Genomic DNA, 24032 nt, shown 5'->3' on the forward strand with positions numbered 1-24032 from the left:
GTGAGGCAACAGGAAGTGACAAAAAACTAGTGATAATCAGAGACAGGACTAAATCAAAGTATGATATATCATATTATTTAAAGTAAAGCTACAATAAATCACTAAAACATAAAACTATAATAAAAATGTTAAAAAGGTGAAATCTTTTTACTTTACGTGTCTCACCTGTTCCTCCTGCGATCATTCCCACGTGTTTGGCCGTCTTCCTCACAGCGGGAGACTTTTTGTCAGCCTGGATGTCGAAGGCACCTGCGCAGGAAGTGACATCATTAACAGGAAGACGTGGAAGAGGGCGCAGTCACCACTCTGCCTGTTACAGGCCGTCAGTGATGATCAGCAGAATAAAATAAATAAATAAATTCTCTTTGATTCTGTTATGGCAATTTTTATATTCATCATCATATCGTCAACAGTGTGTTCATGTGTACAATTTGTCATGTTTTAATACATGATGACTCCATTACTCTTTGCACTTTTGAACAGCTGAATCATGTTAGATTAAACAGTACAGATCGTATTGTACTCAGTGCAACACAGAGTCTCTGCTGAAGGCCAAAACTCAAACTGCAGATATGCACGCACACACACTATCAAGGATAGATAAGAGTGGCGCCCAATCTTCCTCATAATATACACGTCTTCATCATCCTCAAATGTTTCCACTGTTGGGCATCTGACTCCCTCCTTCTCCTCACCTCAGGGTGGAACTTTTTCTGTTATCTGTATAAAAGCTAAAGCTGTGAAACTGTTAGTTAGAGTGGGTCTTGCCTTTTTGCTCTGCCACGAGCCTTTTGCCTTTCATTCTTTCAGGATGGAAGCTTCTTTTTTACCCCTTTTTATTTAGTTTTATAATGAACCTTTTTTATAAAATCATCAATGCCTCGCCTGGACTCCATCATTCAACCAGAGCAATAAATCATGTCTCCAAATGAGGTCAACCGCAAATTTGCCGTGACATTTCTAAAAGTCAGAAACTGCTCCAACGTTAAAATAAAACTGACATGTATTAAATGTAATAATTATAATAATAATAAAAGAGGGAAAGATTCCCGCCTACTCCTAAAGATCTCACAGAATTCGATATTCAGCACAAGGTTAAATAAAATATAATTTTTTTTTAACTACTTATGATTTTATATTTATATCTCACCATAAAAACAGTAATTGTTCATTTTGAAATACTGTATAAACACAATGGACTTAAAAAAAAAAAAGCAAATATAAAGTGTATTTATCAAAAACATATGTACAAATTCACAAAAAAAACAATAAAAACACAGGAAATGCCTCAAGTGTTTTTCATAAATCTCATAAATCATCTACAAAACCGTAATCTTCAAGATTTTTCAAAAATAAAAGCACTATTATAGGGCCTCAGACAGGAATCATGGAATTAACTTCCTGGAACTGAAAATGTTTGATTACAAACTCATCTTTATGTTTTATGGAAATATCTCAAACTGTCAACATATTTTACAATAAAGCAGTTGGTAAATGATGAACAAGTTTTTGGGAGACATAAACACGTTAAATCTCATGAGATTTGAGGGATATTGTTCTGCACTTTTTAACTAAAGAATGAAGGTGACGATGTAGTTATAGAGTTACTCATGCTTGGTATATATATATATATGGCGATAACCCTGTTGGATTCCATGAAATCCTACTGTATTGATGCTGACCTTTGCCCTTGTAGACCAGCAGGCCGCTCGGTCCTCTGAAGTCGATGGTGTCGTTGATCCTCAGGCTCTCCAGGTGCTGACTCATCTTCCCGCCCTCTGGGAATTTGGGATGCACGCCTTTGAAGTAAATCTGACGGGGGAGGAAAAAAGTGCTGAGTCAGAACCAGGGTTGGGGGGGTCAATGAGATTTTTCAGCTACCATTATGTATTCAATTACCCATCTTCAATTACAACTTCATTACGATTACTTTTTTCCTCCTTAGAAAGTCATTTTCAATTCCTAAATTTCAATTACAATTAATCACAATAACCATGCCTGAAATTAATGACCTAATAAAAGTTAACCTTCCTCTTGAGTTAGCCTTCTGTTAGCATCTCTTATGCTAACAGATCATAAATCAACTGTAAAATACACTGAAAACTAATATCTATAATCTAATCTATTTCCTATCTATTGATTACCTTGTTAGGCTTCATAATCAATGAAAATATAGGTTTTTAATATTTTTGTTGTGGGCGTCTGACTGGTGGTTTCCACTGGATACGTCTTTTCTGCGCCAAGGTACCGATCCATTTTTTCCCCGCTGTCCGGTAATTCATAACGGTTGCTTTTGAGTCCAAACTCCGGTTGGACGACTGTGACGTCATGAGACAGAGCAGTTCTCACGATATTTACATAATCACGTGAGAACACGGTTAAATGTATGTGTTCTAAATGCAACAACAACAGATAAACAGGTCAGTGTTCCTAACGAAGGAGAACAAGAAGGTTGGACTCTGGATTTGTCATAGACACATTTTTTATCAACAACCAACAAAGAAAAGATAAAACTGCACCAGTAAAACATGAACTAAATCAAAGTTAAGAATTGACTCAGTTGGTTGAAGACCACCTTCTCAATGATCTTGGCCATGAATGGAAGGTTGCTGATTGGTAGTAGTAGCCAGTATAGAGGCATCCAGTGTTCTCTTTTTTAACAGAGGTTTCATAGCAGGTTTCACAGCAGCTACTTTCAGTAATTGACCCCCAACCCTGGTTGAAACGCAGGCGTTTGACTGTCACGTGGTTACCTTCACCACCAAGTCCACAAAGCCTTTGTCGTCGTCGCTGGACACGGGCGTGTACGGGCGAACCACCAGCTTACCGTCCACCTTAGCCGACAGGTAGATGTGCTGACCTGGGGGAGGAGCCACAATTATACACACCGTTTCAAGGTGCCATAAAATGACAGAATAAGAAAGGAAGGTGCATCCCTAGAAAGTCAAAATCAGGACGTTTCTTGGTTTTTTGGGGGGAATTCTCATTCTCTGTTCTTCTTCAGTTGGAAAAATCAGTTTTCTGTGCTGTATCAATAGAATAAATGTTGCCATGGTTACAGAGCTCATCATTCACTCACCAACACAACCTCAAACGTGGAAGAGTGTGTGTGTGTGTGTGTTCACTGACACACAAAGATAACATTTGGACACTCCTGTGCATTTTACACGTTGTCATGTGACGCATCACTGTAGCCTGAGAGGCTGCAGATGTGGGCGGTTCCGTGTGTTTTCTGCTGATATCGGTGGTTGTGTTTGAACTCACCGATGGGCAGACCGAGGACGTGCTCAGCAGATGGCAGAGCGAAGCGGAACTTCCTGGTGTCATGGCTGATCACCTGCAGACAGAAAGAAAAAACAAAAAACAAAACATGGAGCTTGAAAATGTAAAAATAAAAAGTTTAAAAAAAATAAAAAAAAACCATGACAAAACTTTAAAACACTTTACAATAAAACAGTGAAAATTATATACAAAATAATACAAAAAAGAAAAGAAAAACGTGCACTTCAGTACAATATCATCCATGTAACAGTACTTCTACTTGATTTTTTTTACAAATGTGTCCTAAAACATTTTAAATGTCCTTATTAGAAGATCTATGTCTAATAAAACACATTATTTTGCACCATATTCGTTTTATAAACTTTAAAAACTGGAACTACTTTATCCTGTGCGCAGCCATGTTGAAATGACGTAATTGGTGACGTAATCACCTATTTTAGTCCGCTGAGTTCAATGGAAAGTGAAGCATCAGGATCATTTAGTAGCAATAGTTGAATTAATAATGTGGCCTTTTTCGTTTCAGCAAGTAAAACAAATTATTTAGAAAAACAATAAAAATGTTTTAATCATTACCAGGCACTCTTTTTAAATAATGTGTTATTAAGTTTTATTTAGTCTTGTATTTTAGGAGCGTTTTAAGAACTCATCGTTATCAACTTATGCTAACATTTCATGGGCTGTGTTCAAAGTCTCTTTCTTGTTTTGATTTGAAGCCACAAAAGCTCAAAAAGCGACTTTAAGTTTATTTTTAAGGTCACACTTGTTACAACTTCACGCATGAGAACATTTGGTTTTTTTTTTTTTTTTTGTCTTTAAAAAGTTACTTTAAAAACTTTAAGCTGCCAACATTCCGATCCGTAGAGTGACGTAAACGCAGCTGCTGCGTTCACGGACAGCCATGACACCGGGCGTTACCTCCTTGTCCAGCAGCCTGAGGGCGTACTTGATGCTGGGGTCCTCTAAGGTGATGGCGGGCCTCCTCTTGGAGAACAGCAGCCTGAAGATCAGGTTGATGATGCTGTCAAAGCCGCCGCGGATCAGCTGCGAGGGAGTCAGCTAGTTAGCATTAGCATTAGCTCCCAGGGACGGGGGAAAAACACACCAGTATGGACCGGAAGTGGCTCGTCGATGGGTTTACTTACGCCAATTATGTAGGAGAGCATGGTCAGTCCGTGCAGACACACAGGGAATCAAACCAACAACCGTCCGGAGCTGGAAACTGTCAGGTTAACAGAGAATGGGCGGAGCATAGGAGAGACTTTTCTTCTTCTTTGGTTTATTTGTAGAGTTACGAAACAGCTACACGTGCTTTACCGCCACCTATCGGTCAGGAGTCAGGACCACGAGACCATAGACATCTAGAATACAAGTTAATTAGTCTCAAATCAAGCACGTGCAAAATATATTGTCTAGAAAGCATTTCAATATTTTACAAAGCCAAACATGTATTTGTTTATTTTATTAATGGGTTTATTTAACAGGGACAGTGTACATTATAAATACAGGTTTATTACCTTGCATACAGTAAACATCTCACATTTAAACTTAATAAAGGAAGAGACACAATCTACCACAATTGGAATATAATTTATTTAACATAAATAAGGTAGAAATAGGTAGAAACCACAACATGAACCAGAGAAAGTTGCTGGGATTTCATATATGAACATACTGTATATAGAACATATGGATTATGTTCAATGTCCATGACCATGAAACGTAAATACAAATAATAATCACAAAAATTAACAATTTACTCAGTAACGCTTGGGTATAGAAATGTAACAAATGACTTATTTTAAAATTTACTGAAGTACAAGTAAAATTACTGATTTAGAAATATACTCAGAATACTTCAAGTACCCATAAAAACAACTCAATTACAGCAACGTGAGTACTTGTGATCTATTACTTTAACCTCTGGTAAACATTGGCCTTTGGAAAGTGCTTCACGACCAGTTTCTCCACTAGAGGGCACCATCACTCTGTTGATGATAATAATAATAATAATAATAATAATAATAATAATAATAATAATAATAATAGACAATGTTCAAGGCTCAACTCCTGGTTAATCTCACATAACTGCTTTAACAATATTTCTGAAGATGGAATCTCTATATCTCATGTTCAATGAATCTGATCTTTACCTTTAATAATTGCCATTTTTCTTCTCATGTGATTTTGAAATTTAAAAGCAAGCTGTTGCTCAATTTAAAATTTCCCACTGAAGATAAACATATGATTAATATGGTTACGTTATTTGATTCTCCTGCTTTAAGCAAATGGGAGTGGTTTAAGTAGAGTCAAGGAGCCCATCAGAACAGGAAATAATGCCTGGAAACAAATGAGCTCCAAACAAAAGGAGATTGTTCAGCACATTATTACCTGATGTGGCAAAAGTTGTGATCAAGTGATCAAAGACTGCATTGAATGGGTTTAATCAGTGTGTTTATGGTGGATCAAGGAGGGGAAATAATTCTTCCTTTTTTTTTTAATCTCGAGAAACACAAACAGTCGAAAAAGAGAATTTCCAAATTGACGATTGATGGAGTTCTTTAAGAAGATGGAAACCAAATTACTAGGGCAGTGCAAGAATTGTATACTAATTTGTAATGTTGTAATTAAACTGAAACAAACTGTAAATCCTTTTTTTTTTAATTTAAGGATATTGTAGAGGATAAATTACTAAATGAAGAGTTGAATATATATATTCTTCAAATGGCCAGAGGCAAGTCACCAGCCTTAAACATCTGATAGATGTGTTCACACCGGACGCAACTTCAGCGACTATTGTCATTAGTTATCCACACCATCCTCTCCTTTTACCGTAGGGCGGTAGGTGCTGGGTTGGGGAGCTGATCAGCTGTGCGCACCTGAGTTGCGCCCCAGTCACTCAAAGTCATGTGAAAAGTTCCAAATTTTCAACATTGACCGACTTTCAGCAACTGTGCGATTGAGTCGCTGGAATCGCATGAGTCGCGTCGCTTGAAGAGCGAACAGTCACTTAACGTTGCATCATTTACATTGATTTTGAAAGTATTAACTGTTGAATTGTATATCTTCTTCTATCTTCATCCATGAATACATTTTCTAATCTGCTTGTTTCTTTTTTCAGGGTTGTGGGGGTCTGCTGGTGCCTATCTCCAGCCCTCGTTGGACGCTGGGTAGGGGTACACCCTGGACAGGGCGCCAGTCCATTGCAGCACAATACACAACCACTCACATTCACTCTCACGGCCAATTTAGAAACTCCAACCAACCTGACCGTGATTCACATTTTATTTGAAGCTCTATTATTATTATTTCTCCCACTATGAAGCATGGTCTCATTACCCAAATCCCCGCTTATGCATATATTATAAATGACTTGCTAATGTTTACGCCAATCACCTCAACAGTGGTTTATCAAATGTAATAAGTGAACGTCAGTCTGCTTTTATTGAGGGAAGGAATTTACATTTTCACACTAGACTGATTTTAGATATTTGATTATAATCATTTCATTGAAACTGAGGGGTTATTATTGTTGTTGTTCATTGGTTTTTATAAAGCATTCAAACACTGCTTTATTACAGAAACATTTGGGGATTTGATGAGAAATCTTGTAATATAATAAAAATATTTTATAAAGACATCAGTAGTATGGTTTCTGTGGGAGATGATGCGACTCCCAGTCCCAGCTTGAAGATGTCCAAAGGAATACAACAATTTCTTAATCAACAATAATCCAAATTTACAAAGTATTCAGATTTTTCTAGAAAGAATTGAATATACGCCAATTTGCAGCAGACACTGTAATTTTTCTCGAGGACAAACCTATGGTAGATGGTGCACTTACATTGATTAGTTCTTTTTCTGATGTATCAGGATTGTCTTTTAATGTCAACGAATGTGAACTGCTCCTGTATAAAAGTTAAATCAGAAGTCAAATATTTAAAGATTAATATTGAAAAAGATGATTGGAAGAGAATAGGTTACAATAATAATAAATCTAACAGTTCCAGTTAGATTGTGGTTTAACTGGGCCAGACTCTCAGGTTGAACTTGTCTAAAACCCTGAGCTGGGTTTGATGAAATACCTCCAGCTTCTGTCAATGTAAAGTAACGCTTTCACATCCATTACATCACACAAGCATTTAGTCACATTGAACAATATGACAGACTACAGCGTGGCAGGAAATCAAAGACAAGTGTCGAGGAATTTCAAAACTAGGCCAAAATACAACAAAACAAAGATTTACAGAACATCAGAAACATAAAACTGTAACAAGACTGAGATAAATTACAATAATCAGAGGTTAAATCATCAAAGGGCTTCTCAAAGTATTCAAACACAGTCAAAGATGATTGTGTTTGCTCTATTTTCAATGATTTCTTAGAGTTTACATCTTATTAAAAACCTGTAACGATGTCTAAAATGTTTGGCTCACATATCGTTCATGCTTTTAAAGTCTGTCTCTTTGTCTTCAGGAGGAACATGAATATCTGCCTTTGATCATTGAAATACTTTCTTTGGGACGGACTTTTCTCAGGTATGTTTAGGTGAAACTGTGACAACAACAAGTGTTTTCCTTCATTTATTGATCATAGTTTGATTGTTTGGGACAAAAAAACTAAGCTTATGAATAGATAGGAAACATTTTTACAGGTGACACTTAAAAAACAGATTTGATGAGAATTGAACAGATTTACAGAATGACATCAAGAAGCACAACAACAGGTTTCACACACACACACACACACACACACACACACACACACACACACACACACACACACACACACACACACACACACACAGAGAGAGAGACAAAATCATTTCAGTTTACAGACTTCAGCACTATCTCTAAACCAATAAACTAACTCCAGCGTGTAGAGGTTCAGTGAAGGTGGTGTTGACTCTGTGGAGGAGAGTCATTGTTTCAGAGACGCTGTAGAAGGACAGAATACCTGCTGTGTGATCCACGTACACTCCTATTCTGGAGGACTGAGGACCTGGGACTGGAGACTTTATGTTGTTGTGAATAAATGTGTAACTGTTTGGAGAACAGAATAACATCCATGATTTGTTATTTAATCCAATTCCACATTCATTCCCTCTCCCTGCTCTGCTGATACTCTTGTGTTTGCTCCTGTACTCCTTCTGGCTTTTGTCTTGCAGGTCCGTGGGATCCTCAGTGTGGAGTTACAGAGTCTCAACAACTCTGTCTCCACCCTTTCCTCTGCACACACCCAACACAGCATAACGTGGATGGCTGTTCATCATAGGAATGGGATCCACACAAGGTTCCTGCTGCTTAACAGAAGGTTTTCCTTGCCGCCATGATAAATTCATGTTGGGTGTGGGATACATATGTATGTGTATATACGTATATATGCATATGTGTGTATCCACAAAACGAAGAGTCCGTCCCTAAGACTGCTCTACTGTAAAGTGCCTTGAGATACCATTGGTTATGATTTGGCGCTATACAAATAAAGATTGATTGATTGATTGTATGCAACTGATACATTAACTCCTCCCCCTCCCACCTCCACCTCCCAATAACAACGACCAGTCAGACTCTCTCTGCTCAGGACCTGAACCCATTCAGTGAACCTGTCTGGATGATCAGGATGAAGCTGATCTTCTTCCATTAATGTTACTTTTCTGTTTCCTTCTGATAATCTGAGTTTTCTATGAGCTGTGTTTGGATCCAGAGTGATTTCCTGTGAATACTCTAAAAATTCAGCTCTGGTCCTCGGCTCTGATGGTAGATCATCCACTCTCTCCACATTGTGACAGACTTTGGTCCAGTCCTCCATCAGGACTTTGTGGAGATGTTCTCTGAGCTCTGACACAGCTGCTGTCACCTCCTCAAAGCAGCTTCCAGGACCTCTGTGGATGATGGAGGAGTGTGTGTGTGTAACAGGTCTCAGGCTGAAGACCCATAAATAAATGAGGTTCTTGTGTAAACAGGAGAAAAGATGAGGAAGATGACTTCTGTTCCGTGCAGCTTCGCTCAGCATATTATCCGTCAATATTCAAAATAAATGAATTTTTACTGACTGTCTTTTCTCTGTATAACAGACAGTTGCGTTTTGAGTGCGTGGCGGTGCACTCCGGTTGAACGACTGTGACGTCACGAGACAGAGCAATTCTCACAATATTTATATAATCTCGTGAGAAAGCAGTTAAATGGAAGTGTTATAAACGCAACAATAAACAGATAAACAGGTCAGTGTTCCTATCCGCACATCTGCAAGAGTTGAAAATATTGATATATTAATATTTCGCGTGACAAAAGCTAATCGGAGTCTTGAAAACCATTTACGTAAAAAGGCAGCTCTCTACGCTGCCTTTGGACGTAGTCGCGGTATGCTAAATGCTGTACGCACGTTCACAGTGCATTAGTGAATTGATAGAGCGTGGCCTGCTACGTTCTCTAGCTAGTGGGCGGGATAACACTACAGGCAGGATGACAGCTCTAGAGACGATAGAGAAACTTTAGAAGTTTTTAAAAGATGGAGACCAACACCTGAGTTACCAGACCTTCAGCAAAGGTAAGGTCAGAGAATTGTTGGTATTTTCTACAGTGAATGGAACAAAAGGAAGGATTGACTTTGTGGATGCTCCTCACTGAGGCTGTTCTGAGTTGTTGTTGTTGACATTTTCACCATTTTCTGTGTTTCCAACACAAACAACGAATGCGCTGCCGAGTCATGAGATATATCTTGTTGGGAGAGTATGGAGGCTATATTAAATAATTGTTTATTTCTATAGTTATGTTTTACAATGTTGATTTTGTTAGATTAACACTTGCCAGCAGAAACATATGGAATTGTCATTGGCGTTGACATTGGTGCCTACCCAACCCTAGTGCTCACGGCACGTCACTGGTGACATCTGACAAACGCTGCTTCAGTGTGTGTTAATCAGAAGAGCAGCTGTACATCATTAACAGCCACTTTCTTCTTCTCCTTATCTCTTCTGACCACAGAAATTGTGAATTTAAGATGATAGTCATTAGTTTTGTCTAACCGCTGCATCGCATTGGGTCACAAATCCGTCAGACCATGTCAAAGGCAATACGAGGCGGTATAACGGCTGCTAAAAGTGAAACTGATTGTGATCGCTCGTGCGGCCGGGAAGTAAAGTGTCAGCTGTTTCAAACACTCACAGGTGCTGCTACGTCACTTTCTTATCCTCACCTCTTCTGACCACAGGAATAGTCCATTTAAGACGATAGTCCATTGTTTTGTGCAACCGCTGCGTCACATTTGGTCACAAACACATCAGATCATCACCTTCTTCTTGCACTCGACAAAGGCGGCCACATTCTCTGCTCCCTCTCCCTCCCTTATCTGCCCTTGCTGCTGCTTGTTTTGTCTTGTCTTGTGAATCTAATACGAGCCTCTCTCCCTATCCAAAAACCGAACGGGCAGACAAACAAACTCAAAAGAATGTTTACACGGAATTGGAACCAACTTGGAGAAATTATATGCTCTGCAAGTTAACGCCACCTTATTGGATTTACTGTTGGAGACCTGGACTCATGGCTACAGAAATTGTGCTAGCCTGAAATCGAAAACAAATTGCTTATCATCATTGGCTTCCCATGTCAGTTGTCAAGGTTGTCTCATCTATACACTAACGATGTTTGTGTAAAATGATGCTCTGTCTATGTAGGGTAGGAGGAGCCAGTATTGTCAGGAGGAGGAGTTTCCCCCTTATGAGTCATTAGGCGAGAAAAATCAAACTGGTTGTTTGGAGCTGACTTTTTGCAAAATGTGGGATAACAAGGGAGGGAAGAAACAGAACTCCTTTAACTCTGACCTTCTGAATGAGGCTAAAGGAATGTATATTACTGTAGAAAAAACATAATAAAGTGAATTTTTCATAATACCGTCCCTTTAAGTGATGAAATTATGACATAGGAGTCGTCTGTATCAACAGGAAATAAAACATTTTTATTGATCATTTGTGTATATGAATTTATATAACAACAGTCAGAAACTCCACAGAGTGAATCACTACACAAAGTGAAACCAAACTGTAAAACACCTCATCGAAAATGAAGGTATACACGCCAAATAGAACCGTCGGCAGCTCGCCGGCAATGGCAGGAAAAAACACCCCAAACAGTTCTACGAGATTACAGAGATAACTTTTTTTGTCCACGCACAAAATACTCAAGCAGGCAGTTGATACACACAAAGGCAACTAGGATCTTTCTACAGCATCAGATTCTAGTGCTCGCACGCAGCTCGGGTCGGTGGCTTTGCGTCGCCGGGGAGAATCGGGACTTTGTTTTTGTCGTCGCACAGAGAGCTCAGTGAGGATCTTCAGTTGGGATTCAAGGGTTTTGATTATTCATGCAGACTTTGGTGGGAGAACATAATGAGAGGAGCGTTACGTTGACAAAAAATGGCTTTTATTTCCCGACGCGCTGCGCAATACAATGGTTACCGCAACGCCTCCCATTACAGAGTTCCCTGATAGGTTTCCCACGCTTGGATTCTCTTGATATACAGTATTTACTCCACAGATTCTACCTTGTTTGACTAAAATCCCTTTTGATAAATCTGAAGCTGTTCTGAAGTTCATGGATCCAAGTGAAATGATCCGTCAGTCCCCGGGAAGGGATCGGAGAAGCAAAAATACTAGAGAAATGAAAAAGGCTTCAAAGAACTGGAAAATATTAAAATCACTTTTTTTTTTTTTCACAACAAAGTGTAAAGCAAGTCTAATCTCACTGTCAAAGAAATCCACACCAACACAGTCGACACTGTACATTCAGTTTGTATCTCAAATATATTAAAAAAAGGTTTAACAAAGCAACAGAAATTTACCAAAAAGGAATAAATTCAAGCAGGTTTGTGACAAAGATTTGCAGCTGAAATGGTTCAACTCTCACTAATTATCATCTATATGTATATCGTATTTACACAGTGGGTTGCAAGGGAAGGTTTCCAAGCAGAGTTTGTTTTTCGATGAAGACTCCCTGAAACTTCTGATGCTGGAACCGTGTGCAACAACAAGAAACGAACCAGCGGGGAAAGAAAAAGGAAGGGATCCCCAAACGGAGCTCTGACCCGTCACCGTCTCGCCCGCACGTGTCCGGATATTTTTGAAAGCTGAGTTTTCCCCTCACCGTCAAAAAGCACTGATTTCAACTCATCAGTCCAGCAGGTGGTGATATAACCCTGGTCAGGAGGTCAATGTTGACCAAGCAAAGCAACATCTGGTTCCCAAAAGCTGCACATCTGTCAACCTTTAGCCCTATTTATTTAGTGATAATTTATGCTTTGTCTAATCAGTACAAGCAGTTACTACTACAACTATCATAGCTTTAAAAAGTACTGCATTTTTACCCTCAATAAACAATAACTGGCATTCATTCATCAAACACCTTGAAAGTACTTTTCTGAACAGTCTTTCTTCTTAAAATCAAACCAATGGAGCAGCTGTGACATTGATGAAGAGGATATTATAGTGATTTCCAGGAGGAAAATTACTGCTCTTGCTCCACAAAGACTCATGACCAACGTTACCCGACTGAACCTTGAGGATCTTTTGATAAAGTTCCCTACACAAACACCCTTTATAGTGATTATTTCACCAACAGTTTTGGACAAAATATCTTCAAATGATGACATAGTTGAAATCCGCGTCCACAATCGTTTGTGCGTTTCCGCATCAAATCTATCATCAGTAGGAATCGTACAATCAAGGTAGAAATGAGACGTTTTCATTGTGTAAAAATATTGACAAAGTTACAGACGGAACGTATCAAATACAACCATGTGGCCTTCTGCATTATTCTACCACTTAATACCGTCTTCAGAGCGATAATTAGGAAAAAAAACTTGTTGCTAGTATATATTCTTAGATATAAGCAATATGTAGCAGTTTTTGTTTTTTTTCAGAGTACAGGTGAACACAGGTTGACATGTGTGCAACTGCAAAGACACATCAAGAAGGAGTTAGCGTCATTTGTCTGATTCGTTAACGTACGCGGGAGGTGAACATTCGTAGAAGGATGTGCAGTTGTACGAATCGTGCAACTTTCAGCTTTGGTCTGATGTTCAACAGTAAAATGTTACCGTATCTCTGTCAGACTTTGCAACAGTTAAGAACCATGAATGTATCTTAAAAAAAAATTATGTGAGCGATGGAAAGCTGGTAGTCTTTTTGCGAAATTTGCAAAATTTTTTGGATGTAAACAAAGAAACAACCACGCAAACTTTGGAATGTCATCATGTGCCATTTGAACTGATTTTATTCAAAGGCACATAGTTCCACATTTTGTAAGAATAAAACAAGTTCCACCCAAGTATCATTGTTGGCAGTTCAGGACGTAGTTTACAGCTTTCAAAAATATCCGTGTCAGAATCTTTGTGTGCTGTACCCGAAGGCGTGAAACATCTCTCTGGATTCATCATCTGAAGGGTTTACATCTTCTTTCCTAGACTAACCACGGAGACACTATGGGATGAACAGACAAGTATTGCACAGTGCTCAACAAAAAACTGTGTGAGGCGTACCCGCCGTTTGTTGGTTTCTTCTCCGGCTGCCGGGCAACACCATGCGCACTCGCTCTCACTCTCTGAAGGGAAAATGGCGTTAAACGCTACGACATCACTACGGAACGAACTGGATTTGGCTACCTACTGATAAAGTCTACACCTCTAAGCACACACGGCAGTCACAGTGATACACAAAGCAGTCGTCAAAGACGCCTATGGAATGACAAGTAGCTTTTCATAATAGTGCTATCAACTACACAATAACATTGAAAACATTTAGAAAGTCCTCCTGAAGTTAGCGTCGAGTATATGCAAGAGGTTCCTCAGCGAAAGGAGACTTGATGGTTTTCATGGATTCAAACGTGTTTATCTTCCAAATCGGACCCGTAGTAAAGGACGTGATGGACTAAGAAGATCCTACGCAGACCATTAACTTTTACGGTTACATCGCGCTCCAAGCGTTGTGGCTCAAAGTTGATTGCCCAGTCAACAAACTTTTGACTGCGGCAGCCCGACAATCGTCCAAATAAAAACACGGTTTTCTTAAGCTAGCTCAAAGACATCCAGTGCAAAACAGCAGCCACAGAAAAGGTCAAACTGGCAGTAAAACATGGCTTGCTCTATTGTCACTGTGAGAAGGCAACGCAAAGCAAAGACTGCGATTCAGGGCACCACTGCAGCCAAAGACATTGTTCCCGATAAACCAAAGCTACAACCACTAACAAGTGGGAGTGTGCGTGAAGGGAAGCCCCCTTCCTGGAAATGGCAGTGTTAAGAAGCTCGTTTCACCTCCGTCAATACGGCCACTCAAACATCACCTCTCTCTCCTGTGATTGAAGGCAAGGGGGTGGCATCAGAAAAGCTCCCCCTAGTGTCGGCACATCTCCGCGGTCCCAGCCTTGAGTAAAGATTGTAAAAATAAGTCACACAAATGAATAATTAAGGTGTTGAAAAATGACCACTTGATTCCCAAATGTGTCAAACCTTTACAGAAGACAAGGCTGCGCAAAGTAATTACCGAGTTAAACCAGGTTAAGGACACAACGGCTACAGCTTGGTGCTTTTTTTCTCACGACGGGTCCATTTCTAAGGGTGCTTGGTTTTTTGTCTTTTTGGAGGTTAAGTGTAAAAGACCTGCTGTGTTTAGTAGAAACAGCCAAACATGGGATAACTGAACCGACGTCGCAGTGACTGTTGGGTCTAAAAACAGTGTGCATCAAGCTAAACACAAAGGAACCTCCGACTGAGGCACAAGTAGAAAAAGTCGTAAGAAATCATGTGCTTGTATAATTTCCAGCAGCATAATTTGTCCCACACAACCATAGCAGTTAATGGCCTTGTCTTGTTTATTTTTGTTTTTCCAGTTTCTGTCTGAATATATTTACGTTGAAGATCCTTTGCCAAACTTAAAAACAAACATTGTCCTTTACAAAGCGGATATATCCAACGTTAGCAGGTCGGATCTCTAATAATAGGTAATAAGATAGAATTTTTAAATCCTGGGATATATATTATTGGCTTTCCTCTATATCTGCATTTACATAATTTAAAATAGAACATCTTATTAAAAACATCAAGATATACACAGATTAGGAAACGGGTAACATACAAACACAGAAACTAGAAATCATTTCGTCTGCATACGTATATATACAACTGTGGTACAATAAACTCTTTCAGTCATGCGCTATCTATACAGATCATATTGCTTAAAAGAAGGAGGGGTATTTGGTCGGGACGGTCGCGGGTTGGAAGATGGATTTTGAAAACTGCTGAGCCAGAAAGGAACAGAACAAAAAGCAAGAACCGGATAGAAGAGACAAGATGTGAACAACCAATGAGAAATTAGGAATAATGTTGTAAAGGGGGATTACATGAATGGACCCATTTATCACTGAGGTATTTACACATACTGGCTAAAGAGTACTACAAGACAGGGACTGAAAAGGCCCCGTCTATTTCTTGGTGGAGAGCTGAGCGTCCACTTCCTCTTCGGGCTTCAGCACGTGCCACTGAGCGATGGGTCTCCTGGGGTTGGCCAGCATGTCGGACCAATGGCGAAGCTCTGTTCCCGAGCTGTTCAGGCCCACAAAAACCTTGCCGATGGCATCGTTTTTGCCGATCTTGTCATAGTCCAGAACAGTTATAACAATTTGCACTTTCTGCAGAATTGGGGAGACATTAGAAAACAGTTAGGTGTCGTCAGCATAAAGGCGAATAATCATTACGTGCCTGAAATGACACACTTGACAATATCAGCTCATTCACACTTACATTGAGCCATGGTGACTATAATGGGTCAACATGTGACATTAGGTGAATAAGTGATGGAAAGCGTTTTCTCTGCATTAATGCAGTCACAAGGTTAAAATTTAACGTTTGATCATTTCTGCATAATATCATGGATTCAAAACACATCACACAACTAGAACAGTTAGAGAGACATTTAATAAGAAATTGGGTGTCATCTGCATAAAAGCAAATAAATGTTAATTAACCAAAATACCTTGATCTGTATTACTGATGTTACATATGTTCTTGTCATTAAAACCATCAGGTTTTCATAATTTAATTAGCAATTTTGTAAAAGTGGGGAGACATTAACAAAAATGGAGGTGTCATCAGCGTAAAAGCGAATATAATTGAAAAAGTCTGTTTGAAAGTTGAAACCCTACAAACACTAACCAAATTACCCTAATCTGTTTGACTGAAGGGAAACGTGTAAACCAGAGGATCCAAACCATTTTCGGGTCGTGACCCCATTTTGATATCACAAATGTTCAGCGACCCCAGAGACTTTTTTTCTCTCTAGAATTAGTTTTTGAAGATGTTTATTGAAGTGTGTTACAAATACAGAGTAGCCAGGATTAGTGCACAAAGTGACAAGTGATCCACCACAGATATTTTTATAACGCATTTTATTTAAAGTAGATTTATATTTGACAATGAATATGATAAAGTTATTTGATATTTATTGTGTGTGATGTGTAGTTAAAAAATAATGATTCCAAAAAAATTTAAAAATAGAATTTGAATCTGTTTTTACCTCAGTTTTTTCTTTCTTTTCATTCTTTCTTTCTACCAATTACTAGACATTTCGGGTGACCCCATTTTAATTCCAGGCGACCCCACGTGGGGTCCCAACACTGAGGTTGAAAAACGCTTGTGTAAAAAGTTTTAGTTTCCCATCATTACGTCGGAATGATGGGAAACGTGGCTCATGTTCACAGTTGGAGAAAGTGGTGTTATTACAAAAATGCAGAAAAACCTGCCTACATGTAGGAAACATGCTGGCGTTCCCAGATAAACACGTAAGAAGGGAGTGCAGGCAACACATGAAAAGGTTTGTTGCTTTTCTCCAGCTTCCTTGTAGTGTTGGTGATCGCCTCCTGACTTTTTTCTTTCGTCTGTGCCACATTTTAATGAATAGCACAGGATTTGATAACACACATGCTCTCTGGGGTTCATCTTTTAAAGCTCCGCGCTTTGATTTTCTCTCTGAAAGTAGCTGATTTTACTCTGTGCAGAGGGAGAACGACTCCTCATCATCATTATATAATACACACTGCCTGTAATTATTCCATTTATCAAACCCAGCGCTCAGTAAAGAATGCATGAATCTTTAAGACAAACACGTTCAGAAGAGTTAATAAAGCCTCATCATAATGTATGACGCTGTATGGATGCATGTGTTGGATGATGGGAATGTGTTGCTCATTAATGCTAAATCGCTGCAGTAATGCAGAGCATGATGCTAACGCTAACGAACATTCTTGACCTTCTCTGGTCATTCCAGAGCGTGTTAGATTATTCACAGTCGCCTCTCGAGTCATTACAACTGTCCGTTAGTCAGATGTCACATGTAGTTGCAGTTATGATATTTAACCATTGGGGGGCGATGTGGTAACATCTGACCAAGAGTCACGGCCAAAACTGATAAAGAAAAGAAAATAATTTCAAGTTTATAGTGTTTTGAGGGGGAAAAGGCCCAAAAACAAATAAAAAAATGTACATACAGTACATGGACTTACTTACAGTACATACTTACTTATAATCTTTTCAACTAAATACAAAAAATAAAACAAACAATAACAAATAAGACCAATGTTGAATTAAATGTTCAATTAAATCCAAATCATGTCATCGTGACACTCTTAAAGGGATCCTCCACTATTTTTACAAATTTGAAATCCTCTAAATGTAACAGTGTTTCTTGAATGGGGGTACGTGTACTCCTAGGGGTACGTAACGACACTACAGGGGTACTTTAATTAACGAATAAAATTTCAGTCTTGGTCCCACCCCAGGCGTGAGTTGAGCGAAAATGATATAAACTATAGAAATAAATGTATTCGGGAACCACAAAATCAGTGTTTTTCAACCTTGGGGTTGGGACCCCATGTGGGGTCACCTGAAATTTCTTTTTTTTTTTTTTTTTTTTTTAAAGGATTTTTTTGGCTCTAGTGGCCTTTATATGACAGTTGCTTGACAGGAAGGGGGTAAGGGAGAGCAGGGAATGACACGCAGGAAAGGGTCCCAGGCCGGGAATCGAACAGCCTCCGTACATGGGGCGGGCGCTCAACCCACTGAGCTACACACCGCCCCGGTCACCTGAAATTTCTAAAAAATTCAAATAGATTTTAGAATTTTTTACATTTTTTTTTTTTTAATATAAATCTAGTTTAACTAAAATACAGTAAAAACAAAAAAAACATATACTGTATAAGTATCTGAATTCAGACATGATCAAAAACTGATTCTAGAAAAAAAATATATTTGGGGTCGCCAGAAATTCTTGATATTAAAATGGGGTCACGATCCAAAAAAGGTTGTGAACCTCTGCATTAAATATGGTTTCTTTCAATTTATTTACAAAATGATTGTTTTTAATATAATTCTATATAATAATATTTATAATGTGTGTTATCGCTCATTCATTCCATCATTATGATTTATAGTATGTGCTATTAATGTTGTAGTCGGACAAAGGCGGGACTTAGATTTAGAAATAAGAGAAAGGGGGACTGGAGCCAACATTTTGAGAACCACTTATTAGCAGATATATGTTTATCGAAACACATTATTTTGCTATGGGACTACTTTACAGTTTTAGAGCCTGTGTTCCTCCATCTTGAAATCATGTGATTGATGATGTCACACGGCCCCACTGCCTGTAAACATCCTATTGTTTTCTATTGGAGTGAAACATTCAGCCTGATTTTTAGATCATTTAACAGCTTTTTAGTCAAAATGATAACTTAACTCTGAAACTGTAAACTAGTGCCATTTCTAAAGGTTAATACAACAAATATGGTGTATAATAATGTGTTTTGTTAGATATAAATCTAATAATGAATCAATTTAAAAGGTTTTAAGCCACATTTGTAAAACCAATGTAACAGTGGATACAGTCCACATTTAGAAATGTTCTTTTTCAACAGTATTAGCATGGCTACGTTTGTCTCCTACAATTAGAAAGACTCGCTAACTTCAGACAAATGTAGCAGAGATGGAAAGCTTTGCTTCCTTTCAACCAAGCAGCATCTACAAAAATACTATTATTAATAATAATACATTTATATACATGCTTACAATGAAATTATTTCTTATTCTCTGTTTTAAATGTCAGGTCACCATCATCAGATAAATACTGTTCATTTTCTGCTTGGTGCTCACAGCTCAGGGTCTTCTGTAAACCTTTATTTGTAGTACACACGGACAAACGAGCTAAAAACACTCGGTGAAGTGGGAGTCCGTGGGCAATTAAAGGCTTTAAAAACTGGACCAAAGGTTTAAGGCGTTTATTTAGTCCTACAGCTACTGTCGACTGTTTCTAAGTGTTTTTAATGCTCTAAAGTGTCCATTACAGACAATAATGACCAGATTTATTAGTCCATCAGTTATTGAAGCATCGGCGCGATAAGAAATGCGAAGCAGCTGGATTTCGTATGATCCTAAATTAAAAGCGATGCTACCAAACCTGTGATTGGTGAGCCGTGACAGGCTTCATTAATCAGACTTAATTAGTGCGTTGCCGGAGGAGATAAACTGGTTTGTAGTTGTTTGTTTTGTTTTTTTGGCACAGTTCACGCATCTTTTTAAAGGCCTTTCTCTGCACAACGAGCACGCATCGGCTTTAATGCTCACTCGTTGAATGCGTTCACCTGTGAGTCCATCACAGTGATTGTTGTGCAGCTGAATTAGCTTCTGGAGAGCAGGGAATTGCTTTCTCGCACAGATTGGCTTGTCAAATTGCAAAAGCGAGGCTGATTTGAAGTGAAGTGCATTTGATTACAGTGGCTAAACTGATTGTGAGCAAAAAGAGCTCCCACTTATCAATTGGCTTTCAAGCAACTGGTTGCTCATTGCTGGTTTGGGGATATGAAGCAATCTGTGCTGGTGAAACACGATGCGATGGCTGCGACGCCTCGACCTACCTGGATCTGTTCGAACGGGACTTCAAAGCTAAAGGACTCGTTGTAGTAAGGGTTGAGGGTGTTCTTCTTGATTGTCGTCTTCTTCTTCTTCAGCCTCTTGCCGTTCTGCATCAGGTGGATCTTGGCGTACGGATCTGGAAGAGAAAACATAGAAAAGTGTGTTAACCTGAAGGCTTTAAAAGGGATCCGGGCCTAAAACCTTCTAAATGTACTTATTAGTAGATCTATGTCTAACAAAACACAATATTATGCACCATAATTATTTAATTTCCTTTTAAAAATGTCTCTACTTTACAGTTGTAGAACCTGTGTTCCTCCATCTTGAAATCATGTGATTGATGATGTCACATGGCCCCACTTCCTGTAAACATCCCATTGTTTTCTATTGGAGTGAAACATTCAGCCTGATTTTTAGATCATTTAGTAACTTTTTCAGTTAAAATGACAACTTGTGCTGCTATTGGTTGCTCTAAATCAGTGTTTCCCAAACTTTATTGCCCTGTGTACCCCTTAGCCTTTATTTCTTATCACAAGTACCCCCGAGCTCATTTTATATATTTGTGTCTGCAGGGTCGTCTAAACTCTTCCCTGTGTCTCGTACAACGTTAACGTTTAATTTAGGCCTTTTTATTCATTTATTTCTGATGTTTTGCCCGTTTTAGAATTTGAACCTCACCTTTTGAAGTATTTAAAGAGTTGTGCCACAAATTATTATTGATGGATGGAGATAAAAAAGTCTGTGTGAATGAAAAAAAATAAATCTATAATGTAAAAAATAAACTGACAAATGTTTATGTGTACCTCATGAGAGGCGTTCAAGTACCCCTAGGGGTACATGTACATATATTTTGAGTTATTTTGTGACTTTTTTTGGTGTCATTCTGTGTATTTTTTGGATTCATTTTCTGTATTTTCATTGTTGTTTTGTCATTTTGTGTTTTTTTGTTGTTCTGTTTGTTGAGAGTCACTTTCTTTTATTTTGTTGCTTTGTGTATTTGGGGTCATTTTGTGCATTTTTTTATGTTGTTTAGTTTATTTTGAGTAATTTTTTCAGTTGTTCTTGTTTATTGTCTTTATAGTCAATATGTGTATTTTTACTGTATTTTGTGTGTTGTGTATTTACAGTCATCAGTTAAATAATCACTACAGTCGAATCCTTCCTGGTCACATTAAAGGTGCGCGTCCGTGCTCGCTCTGATGACATCATTACACTCAGGTGATGGGCGGAGCTTAGAAAACATGGCCGTTGGCGTACTTTGCGTCTCCATTGCTCATTTAACCTTCTCCACTGGAGGAGCTCGTTGAGATCTTTAAGAGTCCTCCTCACCCACTCAGCCAATCAGGAGGGGCGTGACGTCAAACCACTCCTCCAGATTGTAATCAAAGCCAAAAAGAGACGCAGCTGATCACCACAAACAGACCAAAGGATAATCCTCTTAATAAAGCTTTTATTTTGACAGTCTGTGCAGCATTCTGTTCAGATGATGGATATGGAAAAGTCAAGATGTTTTTCTTCCACTGGGAACCTTTTTAGAGTCTTTTTGTGTGTGTGTGTGTGTGTGTGTGTGTCTGTGTTTCTTCTGTTTTGTGACTTATTGGAGTTTTGAATGTATTTTACAAGTAATTAAAATCAATGCAGTGGTTGCAGAAAAGGCAGGAAGGAAAGAATGCAGGAAATGATGCACACAAAACCAGAACAAAAACTCCTTTGATATTTCACTTATTTTCCATATTGGTTGCATAAAACAACTGGCAGCAATAAGAGTTGTTGGTTCAGAACTGTGGCACAAATATAACTCCATACATACATGAGTTCCTTCAAAGGCTCAGAATTCTAGCGATGAGACTTAAGTCAGGTTGTTTCATTTCAAAGCGCTCTGAGCTGTGGATAATTGCGTTCTGTGACCCACTGGGCTTATTTTGGGGGAGATGTTGTTGGTTTGAGGGAAATCTAAAATCTGAAGCTGCCTGAAGTCTTTTGATGGCCCTTTGGCCGCCGTGGGTTCAGCCAGAGTCGAGCCAAATGAGCACCGAACACAAACAGGGTTAAATATAGCCCGCCTGTCATCTCAGTTTGGGTCCCATCACTTGGGATTAGCTACGGTGGGATTAGCTATGGTGGGATTAGCCACGGTGGGCGCGCACGGCGCTGACTGTCGGCTCACTTTTACACACTCAGCTCAGCAGCATCACCATGTCCATCCACTGCCATCATATGCTCATTATTGACTGTTTAACAGCTTTTTACCAATACATAACAGCCACGCCCCTTTACCCTTTGACCCTGCTGAGACAGCAAGGCTACGTGCTAAGCTAACCCAAGTCACACAAGTCCAAAACAAAGACACAAAATGGCTCCAAAAACACATGAAACGTCAAGTAAATACATAAAACGAGACGAATCAAGCACAAACCTTTCACTTTACACTCATTTTTACCCAGGGGCCAAATTCCAGAACAGTTTCACCCCAAGAGGGTCGCAGATTTTAGGTGGGAAAACTAGAAATTTCCACATTATTGTGCCCTAGTTTTACACTTCTGCATTTACATGAAATACAAAAAGAAACTGACAATATCCAAGCAATAAGTGACAGATATCAGTCCCAATGGGGTCTTTACTTTAAATTTCATAGATCTTTGACTAATTTCTATTTAACTAAAGAAAATGTTATGTAATAATTTGAAGAAAATTTAAATATTTTGTAAGAATTTGTTGTTTTTTTCCCAACTGTTTAACATTAAAAATGACAACCATCATGTGATAAAAGCACCAAGAAAACTGAGCACCAGAAAGCAAAAAAGTCAGAGAACCTATGAAACCTTGTGTATATTACCAACTAATTCAGTTGTGAATATCTCCAAATTAATACACAAGATTAATGAAACTCCACATTATTAGCAGGGCTCACATTTTCCTAAATGTATTCCACAAAGTTTCCACAAATTACATTAAAATGGGTCACAAAATCAAACAAATTGAAAGTGAAGGGACTGATACTGATATCTGTCACTTATTGCTTTGATATGATCAGTGCTGGACATGTTTTATCATTTATTTATACGTGGAAGTGGAACTGAAGCACAATAATGATTAAATTACTCAATTTCCTGCCAAAAAACTGCTCAAGATAAACTGAAAAGTTAAGGTTTCATTAATTCAACTGTTTTTCAGGAAATTTACTTATTACGTGGAAGTCATGGAAACATTAGCAGGCGCCTCTGAAGAAGACTGGCAGCTCACAGTTGAAACTTGTCAGAAGACCAAATTAAATTTCCTGAAAAGCAGTTGTCTGAATAAATGAAACCTTAACACACTATTAAAAAAGAACTTAATAGATTTATTATGAGAGAGAGAGAGGATTTTAACACAAAACACAACAGAAAAACACAAAATGACTCCAAAAATGAACAAAACAAACAACAAACAAATAACAGTAAAATGTACAAAACAAAGACAAACACACAAAGCCTTCTTTCCTGAATTAATGCTGAAATCAGTCCTTACCCTAATGCTGACATGAACGTTTACATACTGGCAACACTGGGAGCATCAGTTAGACAGCATCACAGCTGTGTTAGCATGCTAGCACGCTAGCAACACCGACACCATGGCTCACCTGACAAGCCGCCCACGTCCATCTTCTTCAGGTTCTTGGCCTCCAGGATGACCACGGTCAGTTTCCCAGCAGTGGGAACGTAACGCAGAGAGAAACAGATGTCACCCAGCTTCTCTTGCTGTGGGAGAGACCACACAGATGTTACACAGATGTTACACAGACGGATGTTACACTGATGTTAGAT

The 24032-nt window shown here is 38.7% G+C and overlaps 3 protein-coding genes across 8 annotated transcripts in view; all 3 read right to left on the reverse strand.

The window, feature by feature from the left end:
* The window catches only part of LOC114464542 (tripartite motif-containing protein 16-like), a 25905-nt gene extending 16724 nt beyond the window's left edge, over positions 1 to 9181 (reverse strand). The window contains exons 1-2 of the mRNA XM_028448819.1: positions 8818 to 9181; positions 8097 to 8428 (exon numbers count right to left, since the gene is read on the reverse strand). Of these exons, the coding sequence (XP_028304620.1) occupies positions 8132 to 8428; positions 8818 to 9090 (570 nt within the window). The 5' untranslated portion in view covers positions 9091 to 9181 and the 3' untranslated portion in view covers positions 8097 to 8131. The remainder of the gene's footprint in view (positions 1 to 8096; positions 8429 to 8817) is intronic.
* Positions 1 to 13044, reverse strand: part of cyb5r3 (cytochrome b5 reductase 3) — an 18125-nt gene extending 5081 nt beyond the window's left edge. Inside the window, exons 1-6 of one of the 2 annotated variants that reach the window (XM_028450079.1) lie at positions 12830 to 13044; positions 4198 to 4261; positions 3265 to 3337; positions 2754 to 2860; positions 1683 to 1812; positions 166 to 249 (exon numbers count right to left, since the gene is read on the reverse strand). In XM_028450079.1, the coding sequence (XP_028305880.1) occupies positions 166 to 249; positions 1683 to 1812; positions 2754 to 2860; positions 3265 to 3337; positions 4198 to 4261; positions 12830 to 13020 (649 nt within the window). In that variant the 5' untranslated portion in view covers positions 13021 to 13044. Of the gene's footprint in view, positions 1 to 165; positions 250 to 1682; positions 1813 to 2753; positions 2861 to 3264; positions 3338 to 4197; positions 4324 to 4424; positions 4565 to 12829 lie in introns of those variants that run through there. The other variant, XM_028450078.1, reaches the window with a different exon arrangement.
* The window catches only part of syt1a (synaptotagmin Ia), a 212984-nt gene continuing 200164 nt past the window's right edge, over positions 11213 to 24032 (reverse strand). For all 5 annotated transcript variants that reach the window (XM_028450077.1, XM_028450076.1, XM_028450075.1 and 2 more), the window contains 3 exons: positions 23849 to 23966; positions 20232 to 20365; positions 11213 to 15956 (listed from right to left, as the gene is read on the reverse strand). In XM_028450077.1, the coding sequence (XP_028305878.1) occupies positions 15750 to 15956; positions 20232 to 20365; positions 23849 to 23966 (459 nt within the window). In that variant the 3' untranslated portion in view covers positions 11213 to 15749. The remainder of the gene's footprint in view (positions 15957 to 20231; positions 20366 to 23848; positions 23967 to 24032) is intronic.

Source organism: Gouania willdenowi, chromosome 6, assembly GCF_900634775.1.
Source record: "Gouania willdenowi chromosome 6, fGouWil2.1, whole genome shotgun sequence".
Classification (NCBI taxonomy): domain Eukaryota; kingdom Metazoa; phylum Chordata; class Actinopteri; order Blenniiformes; family Gobiesocidae; genus Gouania; species Gouania willdenowi.